Genomic DNA, 18,263 nt, shown 5'->3' with positions numbered 1-18,263 from the left:
AGGAACAGAGCCCCTGCCTCGAATTCCCCAGTAAGGGGCTGGGGGCGTGGTCAGGGGTAGAGTCCCAGCTTAGAATCCCCCACGAGGAGCTTAGGGGTACAGTTGTGGGGTCAGTAGAGATGTGCTCTACTCGGAAATGGCCTGGTCTCCCCTCCCCCTTTGGTGATTCCAGGGGATCTTGGGAGAGTTGCAGTGTAAGGCCAAGGCCAGGGCGCTGCACACAGGTGACCAGCAAGGCAGAGTCGTTTTAGGTTTTATTTCTGTGAGTGGGGTAGGCAGGCCAGTACAGAGGGGATTGAGCTGCAGGTGCTGGTCCTGCAGAGTCCAAGCGGGTACCCCTTCCTGGGTGATGACCCTGTGCAGAATGCCGGGACATCAGTTTGCAGGTCCCAAGTCCTGGGCAGGTGGTGGGGTGTGGGTGCGTCGTGGTCTTAGCCCACTGGCTTGACCTTGGCAATGAAGAGGGCTGCAGCCTTCTCCAGGAACTCCTCGCGGGCCATGGGCACACTGGGTCGCCGCCCGCTTGCTGCCCTGTCTAGGGCACGCGCCAGGCTGTCAGGGCCCAAGCGCGAACCGGCCTCCAGGTAGTGCGTGGGTGCTGTTGCCATGTCTCCTGCGCTCAGCGCACCCTCCAGCGTGTCCAGCACGGCCTGGCCCACACGCCGATCGGCCACCGCTAGACCAGGGTCCTCCAGCAGCTGGAAGAGGGCGCCGGCGCGTGCCACGAATTCCAGCAGCACAAAACAGGACAGCATGCCGGTTCGGAAGATGCCCAGAGGCACAGCCTCATGGTCCCGGCACTGGATCTTGCGAAGCAGTGGCGCCACCACCTCCTCAGGCGCCCCGCCGTCCCTGCAAACACGCTTCAGCAGCTCGCTGTACGTGCGCCCATCCAGCCCCGGTTTCTTCTTGCGGCCGCTGGCACTCAGACATTCGTAGGCTACGCTCACGTTGTTGTTGAAGGCGGTCCTGCAGGGACAGTGGGGTGTCAGCAGCCCCCAGTCTGGCTAACCACCCGGGCCTTTCCAGACTCACCTCAGCTCTTCATTTGTCTGCCTCTCCCTTTAGAGCACCAAGCACCACAAGTGTTTGCTTTCTTGGTGGCGCATGCCTTTAATCCCAGCACTCGGGAGGCAGAGGCAGGAGGATTTCTGAGTTCGAGGCCAGCCTGGTCTACGAAGTGAGTGCCAGGACAGCCAGGGCTACACAGAGAAACCCTGTCTCAAAAAACCAAAAAAAAAAAAAAAAAAAAAAAAAAAAAATTTATTTAGGGCTGGTGAGATGGCTCAGTGGGTAAGAGCACCCGACTGCTCTTCCGAAGGTCCGGAGTTCAAATCCCAGCAACCACATGGTGGCTCACAACCATCCGTAACAAGATCTGACTCCCTCTTCTGGAGTGTCTGAAGACAGCTACAGTGTACTTACATATAATCAATAAATAAATCTTAAAAAAAAAAAAAAAAGATTAAAAAAAAATTTTATTTAAAGCCGGGTGTGGTGGCACATGCCTTTAATCCCAGCACTCCGGAGGCAGAGGCAGGCGGATTTCTGAGTTCGAGGCCAGCCTGGTCTACAGAGTGAGTTCTAGGACAGCCAGGGCTACACAGAGAAACCCTGTCTCGAAAAAACAAAATAAAAAACAAAACAAATGTATTTAAGAGGCTTCAGAAATGGTTCAGTCGGTAGGCCTGCTCTTATTGATGACTTGGGTTCGACTCCCAGCACCAACATTACAGCTCACAACCATCTCTAACTCCAGTCCCAGAGGATCTGATTCCCTCTTCTGGCCTCTGAGACAGGTGTCATGCATGCGTGCACATGGTGTGCAGACACACCTTCCAAGTACCCTTACATATACAAATTTAAAATAGCATTTACGATGAAAATGGTATCTCTTAATCCCGATTCTCAGAAGCAGAGGCAGGTGGATCTCTCTGAGTTCAAGACCTGCCTGATCTATATAGTGAGACCTTGCCTTGGTAACAATCATAAGCATACAGGTGTATGCATGGTGTATATGGCGGTCCAAGGACAACTTTTGTCTTTCCCCCTATGTTTTTAGGACAGGGTTCCTCTGTGTAGCCCTGGCTGTCCTGGCACTCGCATTTTATGCCAGGCTTGCCTCGAACTCACAGAGCTCTGCCTACTCTGCCTCTGAAGTGCTGGATTAAAGGTGTGTGCTACCGTGCCTGGCCCAGAGGACAACTCAGAGTTGGGTCTTCTTTATCTTCACATGCATTCCAGGAATTGAACTTGGGTTGCAGGATTTAGCAAGCACCTATACTGGATGCGCCATGGTGGGATTCTGTTTGAGATAGGGCCTCATGTAGCTGGGATATCTCGAATTCTGTGATACTAAGGATGTTCTTGAATTGCTGATCCTCCTGCCCGCCCCCCCCCCTCCACTCCTAAGTGCTATCATGATCAGCTTATATGGGGCTGGGGCTGGAACCAGACCTTTGTGCATTCTGCCAACTGAGCCCTGCCCAAGCTTAGTGCCCATTCAACTGACTGGCAGATGTGTTGGGTGGCATCTATGAAGGAGTCATTCACTGTGCTCCCAGCACAAGGCCTGAGAGGCAAGACCAGTCCTTACTGTCACCCCCTACACCTAAGCCTTAGTGTGGTGTCTTCATGCAGCCATCCTGTGGCAAGCCAGCTCTTTATTTTGAAGCAGGAGCTCTCAGTAGCTGAGGCTTGAGCCCATGATCTTCACTGCCTTAGCCACCATGGCTGGCTTGTAAATAAAGTTTTTTTGAGACACAGAGTGGCCAGTTCTGACATAGACCCATGGCTAAATCACATTCTCATCTAAGAGCTAGTGTGCACAGAGAGTGTGCTGAGTCAGGCGGCTCCTTCTCTGGCCCCAGGATGGGGTTCTTTTTAGTGGATCGCAGATGTGACCATAAACACAGCCTGGTAGGAAAGTAAGACTCTGAGCTGGCTGACAGTCTGCGTGCAGGACCCAGAGAGTAACTGTCTGAAAGAGGACCCCACACCAGTTTGTATGTGGCTCCACTTCACAATGAGGGCAGTCTGCTCTACCCTGACCTCTGGGAGGCCACCTTGGATGCTTCACCTTCTAGAGTTGTGGATAGTAGCTGTTTAATAAATGCTACCCACTGTAGCAGATACCCAGCGGATAGACTGTGGCTTTTGTGAAGCTCACGCAGAAGGGTTCCCGCTGTGATAAGAGCTATGGAGCTGCTGAGGCTTTTTTGTTTTTTTTTTGTTTGTTTGTTTTTGTTTTGGGTTTTTTTTGTTGTTGTTACAGCAGCACAGCATGGCTCTTCCTGATGATATACCTGTTCACACACAGCCATCAGCTCTCTTGTCCTGATTCTAGCTTCTCTGACAATGACAGCCATGGGCACAAGGCCTGGGCCCTTGATTGGCTCCTGTAGCAGGTCCACATCTGCCTCCCAGGGTCACTGGTTTTCTGGCACTGCTTCTGTGCACTGGGTCTGCTCACCTATGGGATGCAAACCACAATTCTACCCCTCCAGATTCTTGGAAGGATGGGTGACTTACAAGATCTTGTGCTAGCACAGGGGCAGGGTGAGGAGGGCCCCACCCACCTAGCCTTTGGCTGTTTACAGCCACAGGATGGATAATTATGGCCCGGAACAAGGACACCCACCTCTCAGGTGGCTCACATCCGATCCTGGGGATCACCATTGAGTCACTGACAAGCTGTGAGGCAAAGACAAGTGGGCGAGCTCCAGCCGAGCATGGTGGTGCATGCCTTTAAATCCCAGCACTTGGGAGGCAGAGGCAGGCGGATTTCTGAGTTTCGAGGCCAGCCTGGTCTACAGAATGGGTTCCAGGATAGCCAGGGCTACACAGAGAAACCCTGTCTTAAAAAAAACCAAAAACCAAAAACCAAAAAAAAAAAAAAAAAAAAAAAAAAAGATGGCGAGCCCCAGCTTTGGGGGCTCCACTTACCACACTTCTTTCACAGTGGTGAGCACTGTGTGCATGCAGTGGGAGCCCCTCCCCCACCCTTCCTTCCTTTCTTTCTTTCTTTCTTTCTTTCTTTCTTTCTTTCTTTCTTTCTTTCTTTCTTTCTTTCTTTCGGGACAGGGTCTCTTTGTGTAGCCCTGGCTGTCCTGGAACATGCTCGGTAGACCAGGCTGGTCTTGAACTCTCAGAATCTGCCTGCCTCTGGCTCCACAGTGCTGAGACTAAAGGCTTGTGCCCCTCCTCCTGCCAGTGGCTTTCCCTGGGGCAGGGCTGGGATGATGAGTGGGAGAACATACTCCTGTTCCAAGTCTTTACACTCAGGGAGCTCCTGGCGAGGATGGGGTGGGGTGGAGGCAAGGATGCTGACAGCACCCTGCAGCATCTGGGGGTCTCACCAGGAATGGCTCATGGCAGAGGGGAGCTTAGGCTGGCTAGTCTTTCAATACAACCAGCCAGAAACTCGACTCTTTTAAGTCACATAGTTTTGCTTGGTCAAAAGAGCCCTAAGAGAGTCATGAAAATGAGTCCCTAACAGCTGTGGGACAGTAGGGTCAGTGTCTTTCTCCTGCCACCACCATCAGCATGGTAGCTAGGAAGGTTTGCAGGGTCTGTAGCCCACGGGGTAACTCCTGGCTTGGCCCCTGGTGGCCAAGTCTCCAGCCATCTTCTGGGTTGAACAGTAACCCTAAGTGGCTCTCACAGGCTGGCAGGGAGGTGACTGGTGGGGGCACCATGGCCGTGGCCTGAGGAGACCTGGGAGGGACTCCCCCCAGCTCTGATGCTCTGATGGCCTCACAAACTCAGCCTCTCAGGTCTTGGGAATTGGACTGGTTACTGCTGACAGGCCTCAGTGGTGGGGTTGCCATGTGTGCAGGCTTCAGGCAGAGCACTGCACAGGGACCCACTCTTTCCATACACATCACTCACAGGGTCTTAGGTGGGGAAGAAAAAGCCTAGCTCTGTGAGCCATCCCAGATGCATCTCTAAGGATTCCACCTGCCTGCTGGCTCCCTTTGCTCTTCTATGTGGCTGACAGTGATATAACACTAGATCCTGGGGGGAGTGTGGGGCATTGGGCTATGCACAGACAGGCTAGTCTCCAGTGGAGCTGAGGTATGAACCCCCGGAATGGGCATAATTCACCTACATGACACGGTAGGTGTTCCCTCATGCTCCTGGAACTTTGGCTTCTGTCTAAGTTACCGCCCCCTCATGGCCCCCACAAGAGAAGCATGGCTAAGAAGTCTCGTAGGCCCAAGCTTCTGACCTTCAGGCTAAACTCCTCCCTAGTTACCTAGCAACAGTAAAGACCATAAAAGGGGCTGTTAGGCCCCTCCTCACCTCTCTCCTCTCACTCCTTTCTCATCTCTGTCTTCTCTCCTCTTCTTCCTCCCCCCTTCTCTCTTTCTCTCTGCCTTTCTATAATAAAGCTCTAAAACCATAGACAGTCTCTGCTCATCAAGATCCGCTGCACTCACTCTCTCCGGTGTGGGAACCTCTCTTCCCCTTTCCCTCTCTCCCATAACCCTGGGACCTATTTAGGGAAGTAGCCCTGGGATTCCCAGGTTGGGCTGCCCCTTGTCCATCCCCACAAAGAGTGAGTCAGAGGCTTGGATGCCCACCTGGGGCTGAGTGGAAAGAGTCTGGCAGCCCTCTCACGTCTGCCTGACCAGAGCATAGGTGGAACTCTGGCGGGACGTGGGTCTTTCCTCCCTCTCTTCCCTGGGGCCCCTCATTAGTTCCCACAGGTGAATAATGGCCCCCAGTTTGTGTCCACACAGAACCTCAGAATATGGTAAATACACAGCTTTCAGGGTTTCAGCTGGTTAAAATGAGGCCTTGCCAGAAGATGGCAGGTATGGATCCAGTGACTGGCACGATTAGGATACTGGCATGGAAGCCAGGTAGTGAAGGACACAGAGACCTGGTGACATGATCACAAAGCTTGCCCCAGATCCTCAGGTGAGGCTGTGACTTCAACTCACAGAAAACACTTCTATTTTAAATCCCTAGGTTCACTGCTCTCTATCCCTGGGAGAATTCCGGATGCCCCAGTAAGCAGTTTGTTCCTCCCCGGGGCACCTCACGGTGTGGACTTGTGTGCGCATTTTCTGCCGATACCTTCAGTCTCCCACTCACATCCCCTAATGCTGTCCCAGCTGAAGACTGTCCGTCCACTTTCTTGCTGGTCTTCTCCCTTTGTGCCTGTACCCCTCCCACCTTAGCCACATCGGCCGGCCATGTTCCACCCTTCCCTTCTTGGCTACCATCTTGGATACTGAGCCCCTTCCCTCTGGTGCAGAGATGTCTGGTCTGCTCAGCTGGAAATGTACGATCTCTGGACTTTCACTTCCCTAGGGAAGGCCAGAGCTACTGTTGCCCAACGTCTTTCTCCTTGAGCCCCCTCCCCTGCTCTCCTCTCCTCCAAGTCTTCCAACAAGCACCCTTTGTAAAGCCACTCCCATGCTGAGACCTCAGGCATTTGGTCACCCCCTGGCTGATGATGCCCTACTGATCAGCTTCCCTCATCCACTATGCAATGAAAAAGTGTCCTTAGTCATCTACACTGGAACTGCTCCCACTGCGGAGCTCCCTGCAGGATTCACGTCCGGCTCTAGACCAGCCTGTACTCTGCGTGTGCATCTAAGGGACTTCTGTCTGTGGCCTGGGGCCTCAGTCCACAGGCTGTCCATCTCCTGGACAAGCACCACAGCTATTTATGCTACCTTGCTGGGCTTCTTGACCTCCCAAAACCCTGGGCTGCGAGGACAAAATGGACACGGGTTCAAAAGCAACCTCCTCCAGGCCGTAGTCACCTGGAAGCTCATGCAATAGATGGACGATGGACTACAACCCCCAGCACTTCCTACCCGGACCACAATATCCAGTACACCCCGCGCACAATGCAGGCTAAATCGAGGCGAGGCGTGCCGAGAACCTTAAACCTGCCTCAAGCCGACCAGACCCGGGAAAAGAGGAAGGACCACTACTCCCGGAAACGCCCCGTGCCGGCGGCGAGTTGCTCCCGCGCGGGGCCTGTCGGGAGTTGTAGTTCTGGTACCCCCGCCCGCCATCGGTCCGCACCTCTGCGAGTGGTGAGCCAGGCGAAGGTGCCACAGCGCGCGGCCCAGGCGCTGTTGCTGCAGGAGGAGCTGGCCCGGGGGCTCCCCGGCGCCTCCGTTGGTCGGCGAGCGTAGACCCATGTTCTCGAAGTAGTGCGCCAAGAAGGCGATGGGCTCCTCGGGCCGGATCTCTAGCACTTTTAGGAGGGCTGCGCGCAGCATCTCCGTCACGCCGACCTGCCGTAGGAAGTCCTCCTCGCTCTCAGCGGCCGCCGCCGCCTGAGACACCGACGTCCGGCCACTGTCCGGGAAATTAGCCGCTGGTGCTACTGCCGGCCGCCGTTTCTCCACTGCCGCCATCTTTGCTGGGGGCAGCGGGACCGGAAGCGCCGCCATAATTCACGGCGCGATGAGGCGCCCTCCCTTGACGACCATTTTTCTTAAGGGCAGAGGCAGCGGGCCCCTTCTCTGAGAGTCTCCATAGTAACAAGCGCAGGCGACCTTTTCCCCCTGTGCCCCTGGCTTTCTCTGTGTGCGTTTCTCCTGCTACTCCATGACTGCATCTTCTAGCTTCGGTCTGGAATTGTGAGCTTGCCAGACTTCAAAATGGTCCCCCAGGAAGGGCTTGGTTTCTGGCTAGAAGCGCGATACCTTGCCATCTTGCTAGTGGGCAAGTCTTCCCAAGCATGGTCTCCTAGCAACCAGGCACCCTGGGTACCAGAGAAACCCCGCAAAGTTCACCAAGAATCTAGGGCTGAGAGCGGAGTTCAAACCGTTTTCTGCGTTTGCTCTCAGACTCAGCCTGGGCCTCACTTCGTCTCCTTCCGAGCGTTAAGGTGTCTGAGTGGAGTCACCAGATTCCCCTTCCTTTCCCAGACTGTTACCATTTCTGACCACCAGAGGGGGGTGCTCTCGTTGTAACTCTGAACTGCTGTGACTTTCTAGTATCTTCACTTGTCCCTCTTCTGTGTTATCTTTGGCTCTTTATCTACTGACATAATTTTTATTCCCTTGTCCGGCATCCATACCGCTCTTCCCAGGTTACCCCCCAAGTACTTTTTCTAAGCCATTGGATACCTCCTTAGTTACTCTTGTTAAATGCAGGCATTTCCCGGCCTACCAAAGTAAACTGGGATGTGTGCCTGTCTCCAGGGACTCTGGCTGTAGGGATAGATGATGTACAAAGCCTTCCTATTCACAGTACGAATGAATATGCCAGTGGCTAGATACGGGCTTTTATTTAGCTCTGGGCCAGCAGGCAGAAAAGCCCAGAAGTCGGGAGAAACTCATAGATGTGCTGACCACCAAGGAAAGGGGCCACACCATCATCTTGATGCCCCAAATCCTGTAGCTGGTCACACTCTGCCTCCTTTAGTCTGGCATAATGGAGTTTCATAGGAGTGTACATGAGCTGGTGTCTGGGCGAGGACCTGGCCGGTAGCATTTCCACAGGCGGTAGGCAATGAAGGCCAGTGCAAGCAGCCCCAGCACCGAGCTGCCAATCCATAGGGCGATGATGGAGGCTGAAAGAGTAGGAAGAAAGGCTGCCATCAGTCCCAGTGCCTGTGGGCTCCACAGAAGGAACGTGCACAGGCCCTTACAGTTTAAAGGTGGACTTAACTAGCCAGCCTCTACTTGGGTAGAAAACAGCCACCCAACCAGACACACTCAAAGACAGTGTGGAAGCATGAATCTACTTAAAGGGAAGCTTTTTTTTTTTTTTTTTTTTTTTTGGGTTTTTCAAGACAGGGTTTCTCTGTATAGCCCTGGCTGTCCTGGAACTCACTTTGTAGACCAGGCTGGCCTCGAACTCAGAAATCTGCCTGCCTCTGCCTCCGGAGTGCTGGGATTAAAGGTGTGCGCCACCACACCCGGCTTAAAGGGAAGCTTTTGTTTCTAAATTAGGGTCTCACTCTGTAGCTTAGGCTGACATTGACCCTTCTGCTTCTACAGCTCAAGTACTTAGATCATAGCTTGTGAACCATCATGCCCAGCTTAGTTCTGTTTTGTTCTGTTCGGCTTTTTGTCTGTTTTGTTTTGATTTTCTGAGACAAGAGTCTTCTATGTAATCCTGACTGATTGTCCTGGAACTTGCTCTGTAGACCAGGCTGTCCTTGAATTTATCTAGATCCACCTGCCTCTGAGATTAAAGGTATGTGTCACCACTACCACCTGGCTTAAGATTTATTTTTTTTTAATGTTTATTTTGTTTGTTTGTGTGTGTGTGTGTGTTTGTGTGTGTGTGTGTGTATGATGCAGATACACTTGGAAGTCAGAGGAGGATGTCAAGTCTCTGGGTCCTGGAGTTACAAGTGGCTATGTGTTTCTTGTCTCTGCCTCCTGAGTGCTAGGATTAAAGACATGCGCGAACACACCTGGTATCTTATTTGGATGTGCAGGAGTTCTTAGTGTTGATGTACATATGTATACCACGAGCACATGGTGCTCTGGGAGGCCAAAAGTGTGGGTTGCATTCCCTGGATCTGGAGTTACAGATGTTTGTGAGCTATCACATGGGAAGTGAACCCAGGTTCTCTGTAAGACCAGGAAGTACTCTTTAACTTCTGAGACATCCGTTGCTTCAGACCCAATTAACGTATTTTAAAAATCAAAACATGTGTCACGGGCTGGTAAGATGGCTCAATGGGTAAGAGCACTGACAGCTCTTCTGAAGGTCCTGAGTTCAAATCCCAGCAACCACATGGTGGCTCACAACCACCCGTAATAAGATCTGATGCCCTCTTCTGGTGCGTCTGAAGACAGCTACAGTGTACTTATGTATAACAATAAATTAAAATGTGTCACAGTGGTGTGCACCTGTTATCTCAGCACTGAAGAGGTTGAGGCAAGATCATGGTCACTTTTAGCTATGAAGCAAGTTTGAAGCCAGTCCCGGGCATGTGAAACTAAAGTTAAATAGCTATGAAGTCAGCCCTGGGCATCTGAAACCAACGTTAAAATCTTTTTTCACTTTTTGTTACTGGATCTCCCTGTCTCTGAAAGACTGCAAGGTGCCTCGAGTTCTAAGTGGTCTCCAGACAGGAAAGCATACTGAACATGGGGAAACTGAGGCTAGGCATGGTACAGACTCCTGCTAGTGTTTTAGTCCCATTTGTCCCTCCCTCCCAGGGCCCCAGACTCACAGGGATTCGGGGTCACCTGGCCAGGAACATACAGACTGGTCACCTGCCCGCCAGGGTCCTGGCGGCACTGGAACCAGCCTTCTGCCATGGGACCTGGGGGCAGCATGCTTAGCCATGCCTGGGCCCCGGCCTCCCTCTTGTGGTAGGTTGCCAGGTCACCAGGAGCCAAGGTCCAGCGCACAGTAACTCCGGGCCCACAGGATGCTTCACAGAGTAGCTCCCAGCCTGCCTCCAGGTCCTGGTGGATTTTCGGGCGGCAAGGTCCCTCAGAGCTCATAGTCCTAGGGCTAAGCTTGGGGTATGGAGGGGCAGAAGGTAGGGTGGTGATGTTGAGCCCAGTGGAGACTGCCTCAGCAGTACTTGATGAGGTCAGGATGTAGGGCTCAGCAGAGGTCGTGTTGGGAGGCTTAGGTGAGGTCTGGCTCTGTAGTACTGCAAACAGAATGAATGTTCTTCCTGTAGCCTCAGTTTTCCTCATCTGCAACCCAGTATTGGTTCAGAACTCTTCCATCACCCTTCCCACATCACTCAAGAGGCACAAGGCATCATAGTAGTTAGGATCAGCGGCTGATGACACAGAACATTTAGTAGGTACTGGCTCTTATGTAAGTCTACCAGGTCACTGTTTATTTTATTTATTTACTTTGGTTTTTCAAGACAGGGTTTCTTTGTGTAGCCCTGACTGTCCTGGAATTCGCTCTGTAGACCAGGCTGGCCTCAAACTCAAGAAATCCACCTGGCTCTGTTTTCTGAGTGCTGGAATTAAAGGTGTGCACTGCCACCACCCACCTAGGCAAAGCCAAGAATTTGTGACATCATGTTGGGGCTAGCACAGAGTAGGTCCTTATCTTTTGCGTTAATCTTTTCTGGCTGCCTTGTGACACAGGCATTGAACAGTTTTGTTGGGGATCTACAGGTGGGGACAATCAATCAAGGGCCAAGCCCCAGAGCTTCTGAGCCTAGAGGCAGGCAGGACCCAGTGGCCTTACCTGGAATCTCCCTTCTATGGGTCAGCACCAGTTTGGGCAGCTGCATGGTGACCTGGCAGTGAAGGGCAGGAGGGGCGGGGGTCCCCAGGGAGGGTAACAGCCAGCGTTGTGTCATTCGGAACAGCGGTGTGTCCTCAGCCTCTTGCATCTCCTCTTCTTGCTCTGGTTCCAGGGCCTGGGCACCCTCCAGTCTCTGCTCTCCCAGTAGCAGGGCAAAGGAGAGACTGTTCGGGCCTGCAGGCCAGATGTTGTGGGCCGTGCAGGACACCACTTGGTCCTGTCCAGGTACAAGGAACTCCGGGGACACCACCAGCTGGTCTGGGAAGGCTGTGGATCGATAGTGGGCCCAGGGCTGAGCTTGGAGGTCAGGCCTGGGCCAGGCAGAGAGGAGTTTGGCATGAGAGTACAGCTATGGCTTCAGGTGGTTGGGACAGGAAGGGTGGGTATGCCAGCCTTGAAGGTCTACAGTGTGGGGGTGGCAGTGGAGTGTGGGGACTTGGTGGGTGGCGGCACTGGTATGGCGCAAGGTCCTCATTCCCCCGGGGCGGGTGGCACCTAGAAAGGCGGAGTGGGCCTCACCATACACAAGGATCTTCACCGAGTGCTGGAAGCTTCGACTCCCACAGGAGCCCACGCACACAGGAGTGCCTGTGTCTGACAGCATGCCCCGTACAGAGAGGATACTGCTGCCTGGGAGGGTCTGCACACTGCCCAAGCTGGTGTCCAGACCACGCCAGTGCACCCGAGCTACACCCTCGTCACAGGACATGCTGCAGGTGATCTGGAGGGATGTGCCCATGGCCACAGCTACCTCAGGCTCAGGGGGGTTCACCTGGAAAGACTGCCCTGAGGAGTAAGAGCGTTAAAGCTGTGATGGGGCAACTGGGTCCCAGGTTCCAGCCCTGACCCTGGATTGAGACCCCAGGACTCTCATCCTCTGGCCCAGGTTCCTTGGCCTTGATGAGAGACCAACCAGAGCCGCAGACCCCTAGCCTAGTGGATTTTCACAGCACTCCCAAACTCTCCTCCCTTGTATCCATCTCTCCCCACAGCCTGCTTACCTCTGCTGAGCTGGTAGGGTACTAGGGCCAGGGCCAGCAGGAGGGCCTGGATGGATTCCATGCCTGCCTCTGTCTTGTGACGGCCAGGGAAGCGGCTTAAATAAGAGTGGGCCGGCAGCTTCCTACTGTCTGAGACCCTGCCTCTCCTCCCCCTTCTGCTGGCTCTGTGGGAATTTCCCAGGGGGCTTTCCCAGTCCGACCCCCACTTTGTAGGAGGCAGAGAATCAGAGGCTAGAGGTGAGGCAGGGACCCGGGAACACAGTCATTACAGATGGGGAGAGAAGGTCTGGGAAGGTTCCAGGTCCCGGTTCTATGTACGGGAAGGCTGAAGCTAAAAGCTGGAGGTGGGTCACCGTGGTGGGTCAAGTGCAAGGAAATCTGCCAGTCCTAGGTTGCCCCACCCACCCCGCTGACTAGAGCTGTGCCTTCACTTCCTCAGGTGGCCGCATGAGGGCGGCAGAGAGGCCTGGCCTGGTTCTGGATGTTGCGGGAGTTGTTCTGGGGCCTGAGTTCTATGTGATGTGTGTCTGGGATAAGTCACCAGTTGTCCCCTAAGTCTTTGTCCTTCCATTGCAGGCCTGACAGAGCCTGGGGCCTGGGGCTGGCTCACTTTGACCTGAAACATTGGAGACTTTGGTTTGGTGGATCCTTGTGGGACCATGGACCTTGCCAGGAAACTTGGTAAGACTGAGCACCCAGGCACCCACCTGAGCTCCCTGCTCCCTACCATATTCCTGTCCTGGAACACGTGCCATACTTCCCACATAGGAAACGTGACCTGTGGTCACAGTAGCCCAGAACAGTTCTGTATGCTAATGAAGTATCTAGAGGCTCTGAGGGATTAGCCAATAAACTTCCCTTACCGGACATTCCTCCCTGGACATTTAATCTCTAGTGCATCCTGAGGAGGTGGGATGCACTCATTTTCCCCGATGTACAATCAATAAACTGTTTGGAACCAAGGACTGTCTCTTTCACCAAGAATGCAGTAGGGAGCACAGAGAAAGGCTTTGACTACAGAGCCACAGTCCGAGTCTCCTGCAGAAGGCTCCTCCGCACTCCCAGACAACTGCTGCTAAGCCAAGGACAATCATCTATGAGCTTTCTGGGCTCACCATCGCCCTCAGCCAGAGGACCCCCAATTCTGTTCCCCGAGACACAGTGCTGTCTGGATGTACAGGAGTTTGGGAGCCCCCGGCCCATGGGCTCCTCATGCAGGCCCTGGGGACCCACGGCCCTCCATTTCTGACTCCTCTGTGTGGTTGGTTTTCCAGAGGTGACTGGATGCCCAGGAGTCAGGGAACCCCAGCTTTGGCCTCCCAAATCTTAGGCTACAATTTCCCACCTCTGAGCTGTGTATTGGTGCAACGCTCAAGCCCAGCACCTGACAGCAGCGGCGCAGGTAGCTGCCTGCCCAAGTGGCTGTTCCCACGCTCCAGACACGGACCTATGGATCCTGAAGGTATCATGCATTCTTAAGCGTTCTACCTCACTTTCCTCCGAGGTTGGCACACCACCTCTCCCACACTTCCCTCCTGGCCCAGTCCCTACTGAGGAACACCAGTTGCATATCGACACCCCTAGGCTTTAGGGACTAGCCGAGAAAGCAGGCTAGTTTCCTATGTTCTTGCCTCAGGTAGCCACACCTTTGTACCAAGGCTCTGCAGACCCTCTCACCTCCCTTTCCAACCTCCTCTGCCTTCCTAAGGCATGTGTGGACGCTTGAAGTCTGTCTCCACTCAAGCACGTGGAGTGCTCTGGCCTAGGGCTTGACAGCTTGACATAAGCAGGGTCATTTGGGAAGAGGGAACTTCAGTTGATAAAAATATTCCCATCAGGGGCTGGTGAGATGGCTCAGCAGGTAAGAGGTCCTGAGTTCAAATCCCAGCAACCACATGGTGGCTCACAACTACCCGTGTGTGTCTAAAAACAGCTACAGTATACTTACACGTAATAATAAATAAATCTTAAAAAAAAATAAAACAAAACAAAATGCTCCCACCAGATTGGTCTGGAGGCAGGCCTGTTGGGGTATTTTTTTAAAAAAATGATTGATATGGGCTGGTGGTCCTAGATGCTATAGAAAAGCAGGCAGAGCAAGCCAGTAAGCAGCACTCCTCCATGGCCTCTGCATCAGCTCCCGGCTCCCTCCGTTCCTGCCTTGGCTTCCTTTTATGAAGGGCCCTGATCAGGATGCGTAAGTTGAAATAAACACTTTCTTCCCCAAGTTGCTTTTGGTTATGGTGTTTTATCTCAGCAACAGAAACCTTAGCTATACAGGGTGAGACTTTGTCTGCTCCAACCCTGGCCCCAGCCCCCTGCTCAGCATGCAAACTGTGAGGATCTTCTTAGAACTGAGCAAACTGTGGGGATCTTCTTAGAACTGAGGCACTAGCAATAGTGTGGCAGGTGGAGGTTGGTATCACAGCAGGGAAACTGAGGTGTGCCTCAGGGGCGTGTGTGTGTGTGTGTGTGTGTGTGTGTGTGTGTGTGTAGTCAGGGCTGTGGCTGCCTGGGCCCCATCCCCCGCCCCTTGCCCAGCATGCACCAGTGCTGGAAGCTGTGCAGGAAGGTGACTCCAAGACATGGGCCCTTCCCGGGAAGCTGGGCTCTTAACCCGGGTGGGGGGGGGGCAGCAAACCTGGTGAATGGGCTACTTCCCCACCCCTGACCCAGCTTCCTGCTATACCAGGGCCAGGTGGGGAGGGGTCAGCAGGAGGCTGGCAGGCTAAAGCGCTGAGGGCTGAAGGCCGTGGTTCCTGCTTTCCTTGATGGTCTTAAGGGACATTCTTTTCAGTCCTGACTCCACCTGCAAGACAGTGGGGCATCCTGTTCATGGTGGGGAAGAGAGGGTGGGAGCTAGAGCCATAGCACAGAGGGGAAGTCATGGGAAGGCCGGAGCTGGAGGAATGGAGAGACAGAGAGGGAGAGAGAGAGAGGGAGACAGAAAGACAGAGACCAAGAGACAGAGGGACAGGGACAGAAACAGACACAGATCAGAGAGACAGACAGAGGTACAAAGGCAGCAGAGACATGAAGAGAGACAGACACAGAAACCAAGACAGAGAGACACAGAGACAGTGGGGGCACAGGGGCTGGAATGCTGGTGGCCTAGGGCCTATCTGTCCCCAGTAAGGTCAAGAGCCAGCAGGACTCTGTTGTATTCTCTGGGGCACCTCCTGTCCTCGACCCCCTTTCCCGACATTGTCTTGTAAGGAGGAAGTCCTCCTGGCTCCACAGGAAGCCCCCCCTCCCCACAGAGGTCCAACCTCAGGAGACCTGACATCCTGGCTCCTCTGCTCACAGCATGAAGAAGGTTCCAGAAGGTAGCTTTGCTCTAACACTGGCCTTTTCGCTCACCCTCACTCAGCGGTTAATTTTGCGTGCTCACCACTCCTGGGAGTTTGGCTCCTGGAGGCCATGGTGGCAAGAGTCTGTTTGAGACTCCTGGCCTGGTATGTTTTCTGACCCTGTGGAGCTTGGGGTTGGGATGGGGTGGGGCCAGGTGGAGGAGGACAGTGTGTGTGTGTGTGGGGGGGGGGGGGGGCAGGAGGAGAGACTGCTCAGTGGTTAAGTGGACTGGCTGCTCTTCAGAGGACCTGAACCCCATCATGCAGGTCAGGTAGCTCACAACTGCCTGTAAATCCAGTTCCTGGGAGATCCGACTCTCTTCTGGCCTGTGAGGTCATTTGCATTTACATGGAATGTAACACATAGACACATACAAACGCACAACTTAAAAAAGAAAAAGGTTGGATATAGTGAAGCACATCTTTAATCCCATCATTCAGGAGGCAGAGGCAGGTGAGTTCAAGGCCAGCCTGGTCTATGTAGTGAGTTCTAGGACAGCCAGGGCTATGTAGAGAGGCCATAACTAAAAAAACATAAATAAATGAATATTAAAAAAAAAACAAGCCCAAACTCTCTTCTCTCTTTTCTCCCTTTGTCTCCATCACCCCCTTTTGCCCCCTCCCCCTACAATAAACCTCTCTCACATGGAAAAACAAAACAAAAATAGGGTTTGGAGAGAGAGGGGCTTAGCAGTCAAGAGTGCTTACGGCTCCCAGTACCCACATAATGATGTACAACGATCTGTAATTCCAGTTGCAAGGGGTCTGATGCCCCCTTCTGGCCTTCATGGGCACTGCATGTATGTTGTACATAACCATAAATGCAGGAAGTGCAGGGACAAAGAGTGCAGCAGAGACTGAAGGAAAGACGCACAAAAAGGGCACCCAGAGACTGCCTCACCTGGGGATCCATCCCATCTGCAGACACCAAACCATTCACTATTGCTGATGCCAAGAAGTGCTTGCTGACAGGAGCCTGATATAGCTGTCCTCTGAGAGGCTCTGCCATAGCTGACAAATACAGATGTGGATGCTCGCAGCCAACCATTGGACTGAGCACTGGGATCCCAAAAGGAGGAATTAGGGAAAGGACTGAAGGAGTTGAAGGGAGTTGCAACCTCATAGGAAGAACAACAATATCAACCAACCTTACCCTCTCCCCCCAAGCTCCCAGGGACTAAAACACCAACCAAAGAGTACTCATGGTGGTGGTGGTGGTGGTGGTGGTGGTGGTGACACATGGTTCCAGCTGGATATGTAGCAGAGGATGGCCTTATGGGGCATCACTGAGAGGGGAGCCCCTTAGTCCTGTAGAGGCTCCATGACTCAGAGTAGGGGAATGCTAGGGTGCTGAGGCAGGAGTAGGTGGGTGGGTGGGTGGAACACCCTCATAGAGGCAGGGAGGAGGGGGAGGGGATAGGGAGTTTGTGGAGGGGAAACTGGGAAGGGGGATAACATTTGAAATGTAAATAAATAAAATAACCAATAAAAATGAATAAATAAATACTTAAAAAATGACACACGCCCTTGTGCTGTGGAGATTCAGAAACGTCCTCCTTCCTGTACAGATCACCCACAGAGGTAGGGCTAGACCTGGTTACCTACTGTCCGTGGTGGACATTCAACTTCAATCCACATGGCCTTTGTGCTCCCGAAATCACCTATTTTAAGTTGTGCTGGGCCTGGTGGGAGGACCCTATGCCAATAAACTACAAGCAATGAAGAGAGGTCTACTGGGACTGGCTGGCTCACAGAGATGGCTCAGCCGTTAAAACCACCTGTTGCTCTTCCAAGAGGACCTGGGTTCAATTCCTGACACCCAGGCAGTGGTTCACAACTGAGTTACTGAGTTACAATCTGAAACTCCTGTTTCAGGGGACCCAACACCCTCACACAGATATCCATGCAGGTGAAACACCAATCAATGCACAGAACATAAAAACAAATTACTGAGAAAAGAAAAAAGAAAAGAGGTCTGCTCTGCCTGTCATAGGGCCTGTCAATGCTGTTCATGCTGCCTGCTGCCCTCTATCTGGAGGATAGACAGGAGAAAGTCATTCGCCTAGCCCGGGACTGCCTGCATTTGGGGGTGTCAGGAATCACAGAGGCTCCAGGAGGCTGGAGTTCTGGCTTTGCAGACTCCATGGATGCCTGTGGGCTGGGGCTGGGCAGCTGAGGGTGTCACAGATTCCTGGTCAGGCTCTTAGCGACACCTGCTGGCCTGAGATAGGGTGGTCTGGCTGCAGGTCCCCTGTGCAGGTACATGGCTGACTCCCCTCACCTCTCCTCAAGGCAGCTGGTATTGGTCTGGACCCCAAAGGCAGCTGGATGTCCAAGACAGAAAGCATCCCATATGGGGACATTGGTCTCTGAGGAGAAAGCTGAACAGAGAGGCTGGGAGCCTAGGGGAATTTCTGGTGGCTCCTCACACTGTTGGAGGGCCAGAGTGCCATGTTACAGTCATAACTGTTTGGTAGGTCCTGCTTCAGCTCTCAAGATAGAGGCCAGCTGCAACAGGCATGCTGGAAGTGGGGGTGGGGTGGGGGTCACAGCTGTACTGGGGCCCATGAGCAGGGCCTGGTTTCCAGAACTGCCATCCCCCTTGTTGGAACAACCTGGAGCCCTGATCTCAGGCCTCCTATTGATTCTTAAGGCAGCAGACAATATGCCGACTTCTCACTTGAGGACACCCTCC

The 18,263-nt window shown here is 53.2% G+C and overlaps 2 protein-coding genes across 3 annotated transcripts; both read right to left on the bottom strand.

Annotated features, from left to right (window-relative positions):
- Positions 1–237: 237 nt before the first annotated feature.
- Positions 238–7,840, bottom strand: Tpgs1 (tubulin polyglutamylase complex subunit 1). Its single transcript, XM_021174717.3, has 2 exons — positions 7,048–7,840; positions 238–969 (listed from the first exon to the last, which is right to left on the bottom strand). Exons 1-2 carry the CDS (start codon positions 7,419–7,421, stop codon positions 432–434), a joined length of 912 nt encoding a protein of 303 aa, XP_021030376.1. The 5' UTR covers positions 7,422–7,840; the 3' UTR covers positions 238–431.
- A 577-nt stretch (positions 7,841–8,417) lies between these two features.
- Madcam1 (mucosal vascular addressin cell adhesion molecule 1) lies at positions 8,418–12,279 on the bottom strand. 2 transcript variants are annotated; one of them, XM_021175138.3, is made up of 5 exons: positions 12,219–12,279; positions 11,737–12,003; positions 11,158–11,484; positions 10,169–10,600; positions 8,418–8,548 (listed from the first exon to the last, which is right to left on the bottom strand). In XM_021175138.3, the coding sequence occupies exons 1-5, from the start codon at positions 12,277–12,279 to the stop codon at positions 8,418–8,420; spliced, it is 1,218 nt and encodes a 405-aa protein (XP_021030797.1). The 2 variants fall into 2 exon arrangements, with proteins under 2 accessions (XP_021030797.1, XP_021030798.1); XM_021175139.3 differs by lacking the exon at positions 10,169–10,600.
- Positions 12,280–18,263: the final 5,984 nt, after the last annotated feature.

This window comes from Mus caroli, unplaced genomic scaffold, assembly GCF_978045245.1.
Source record: "Mus caroli unplaced genomic scaffold, Mus_caroli_1 scaffold_9, whole genome shotgun sequence".
NCBI lineage: Eukaryota > Metazoa > Chordata > Mammalia > Rodentia > Muridae > Mus > Mus caroli.
Note: the sequence above shows the minus strand (reverse complement) of the source record. Positions and strands in the feature narration are given on the sequence as shown.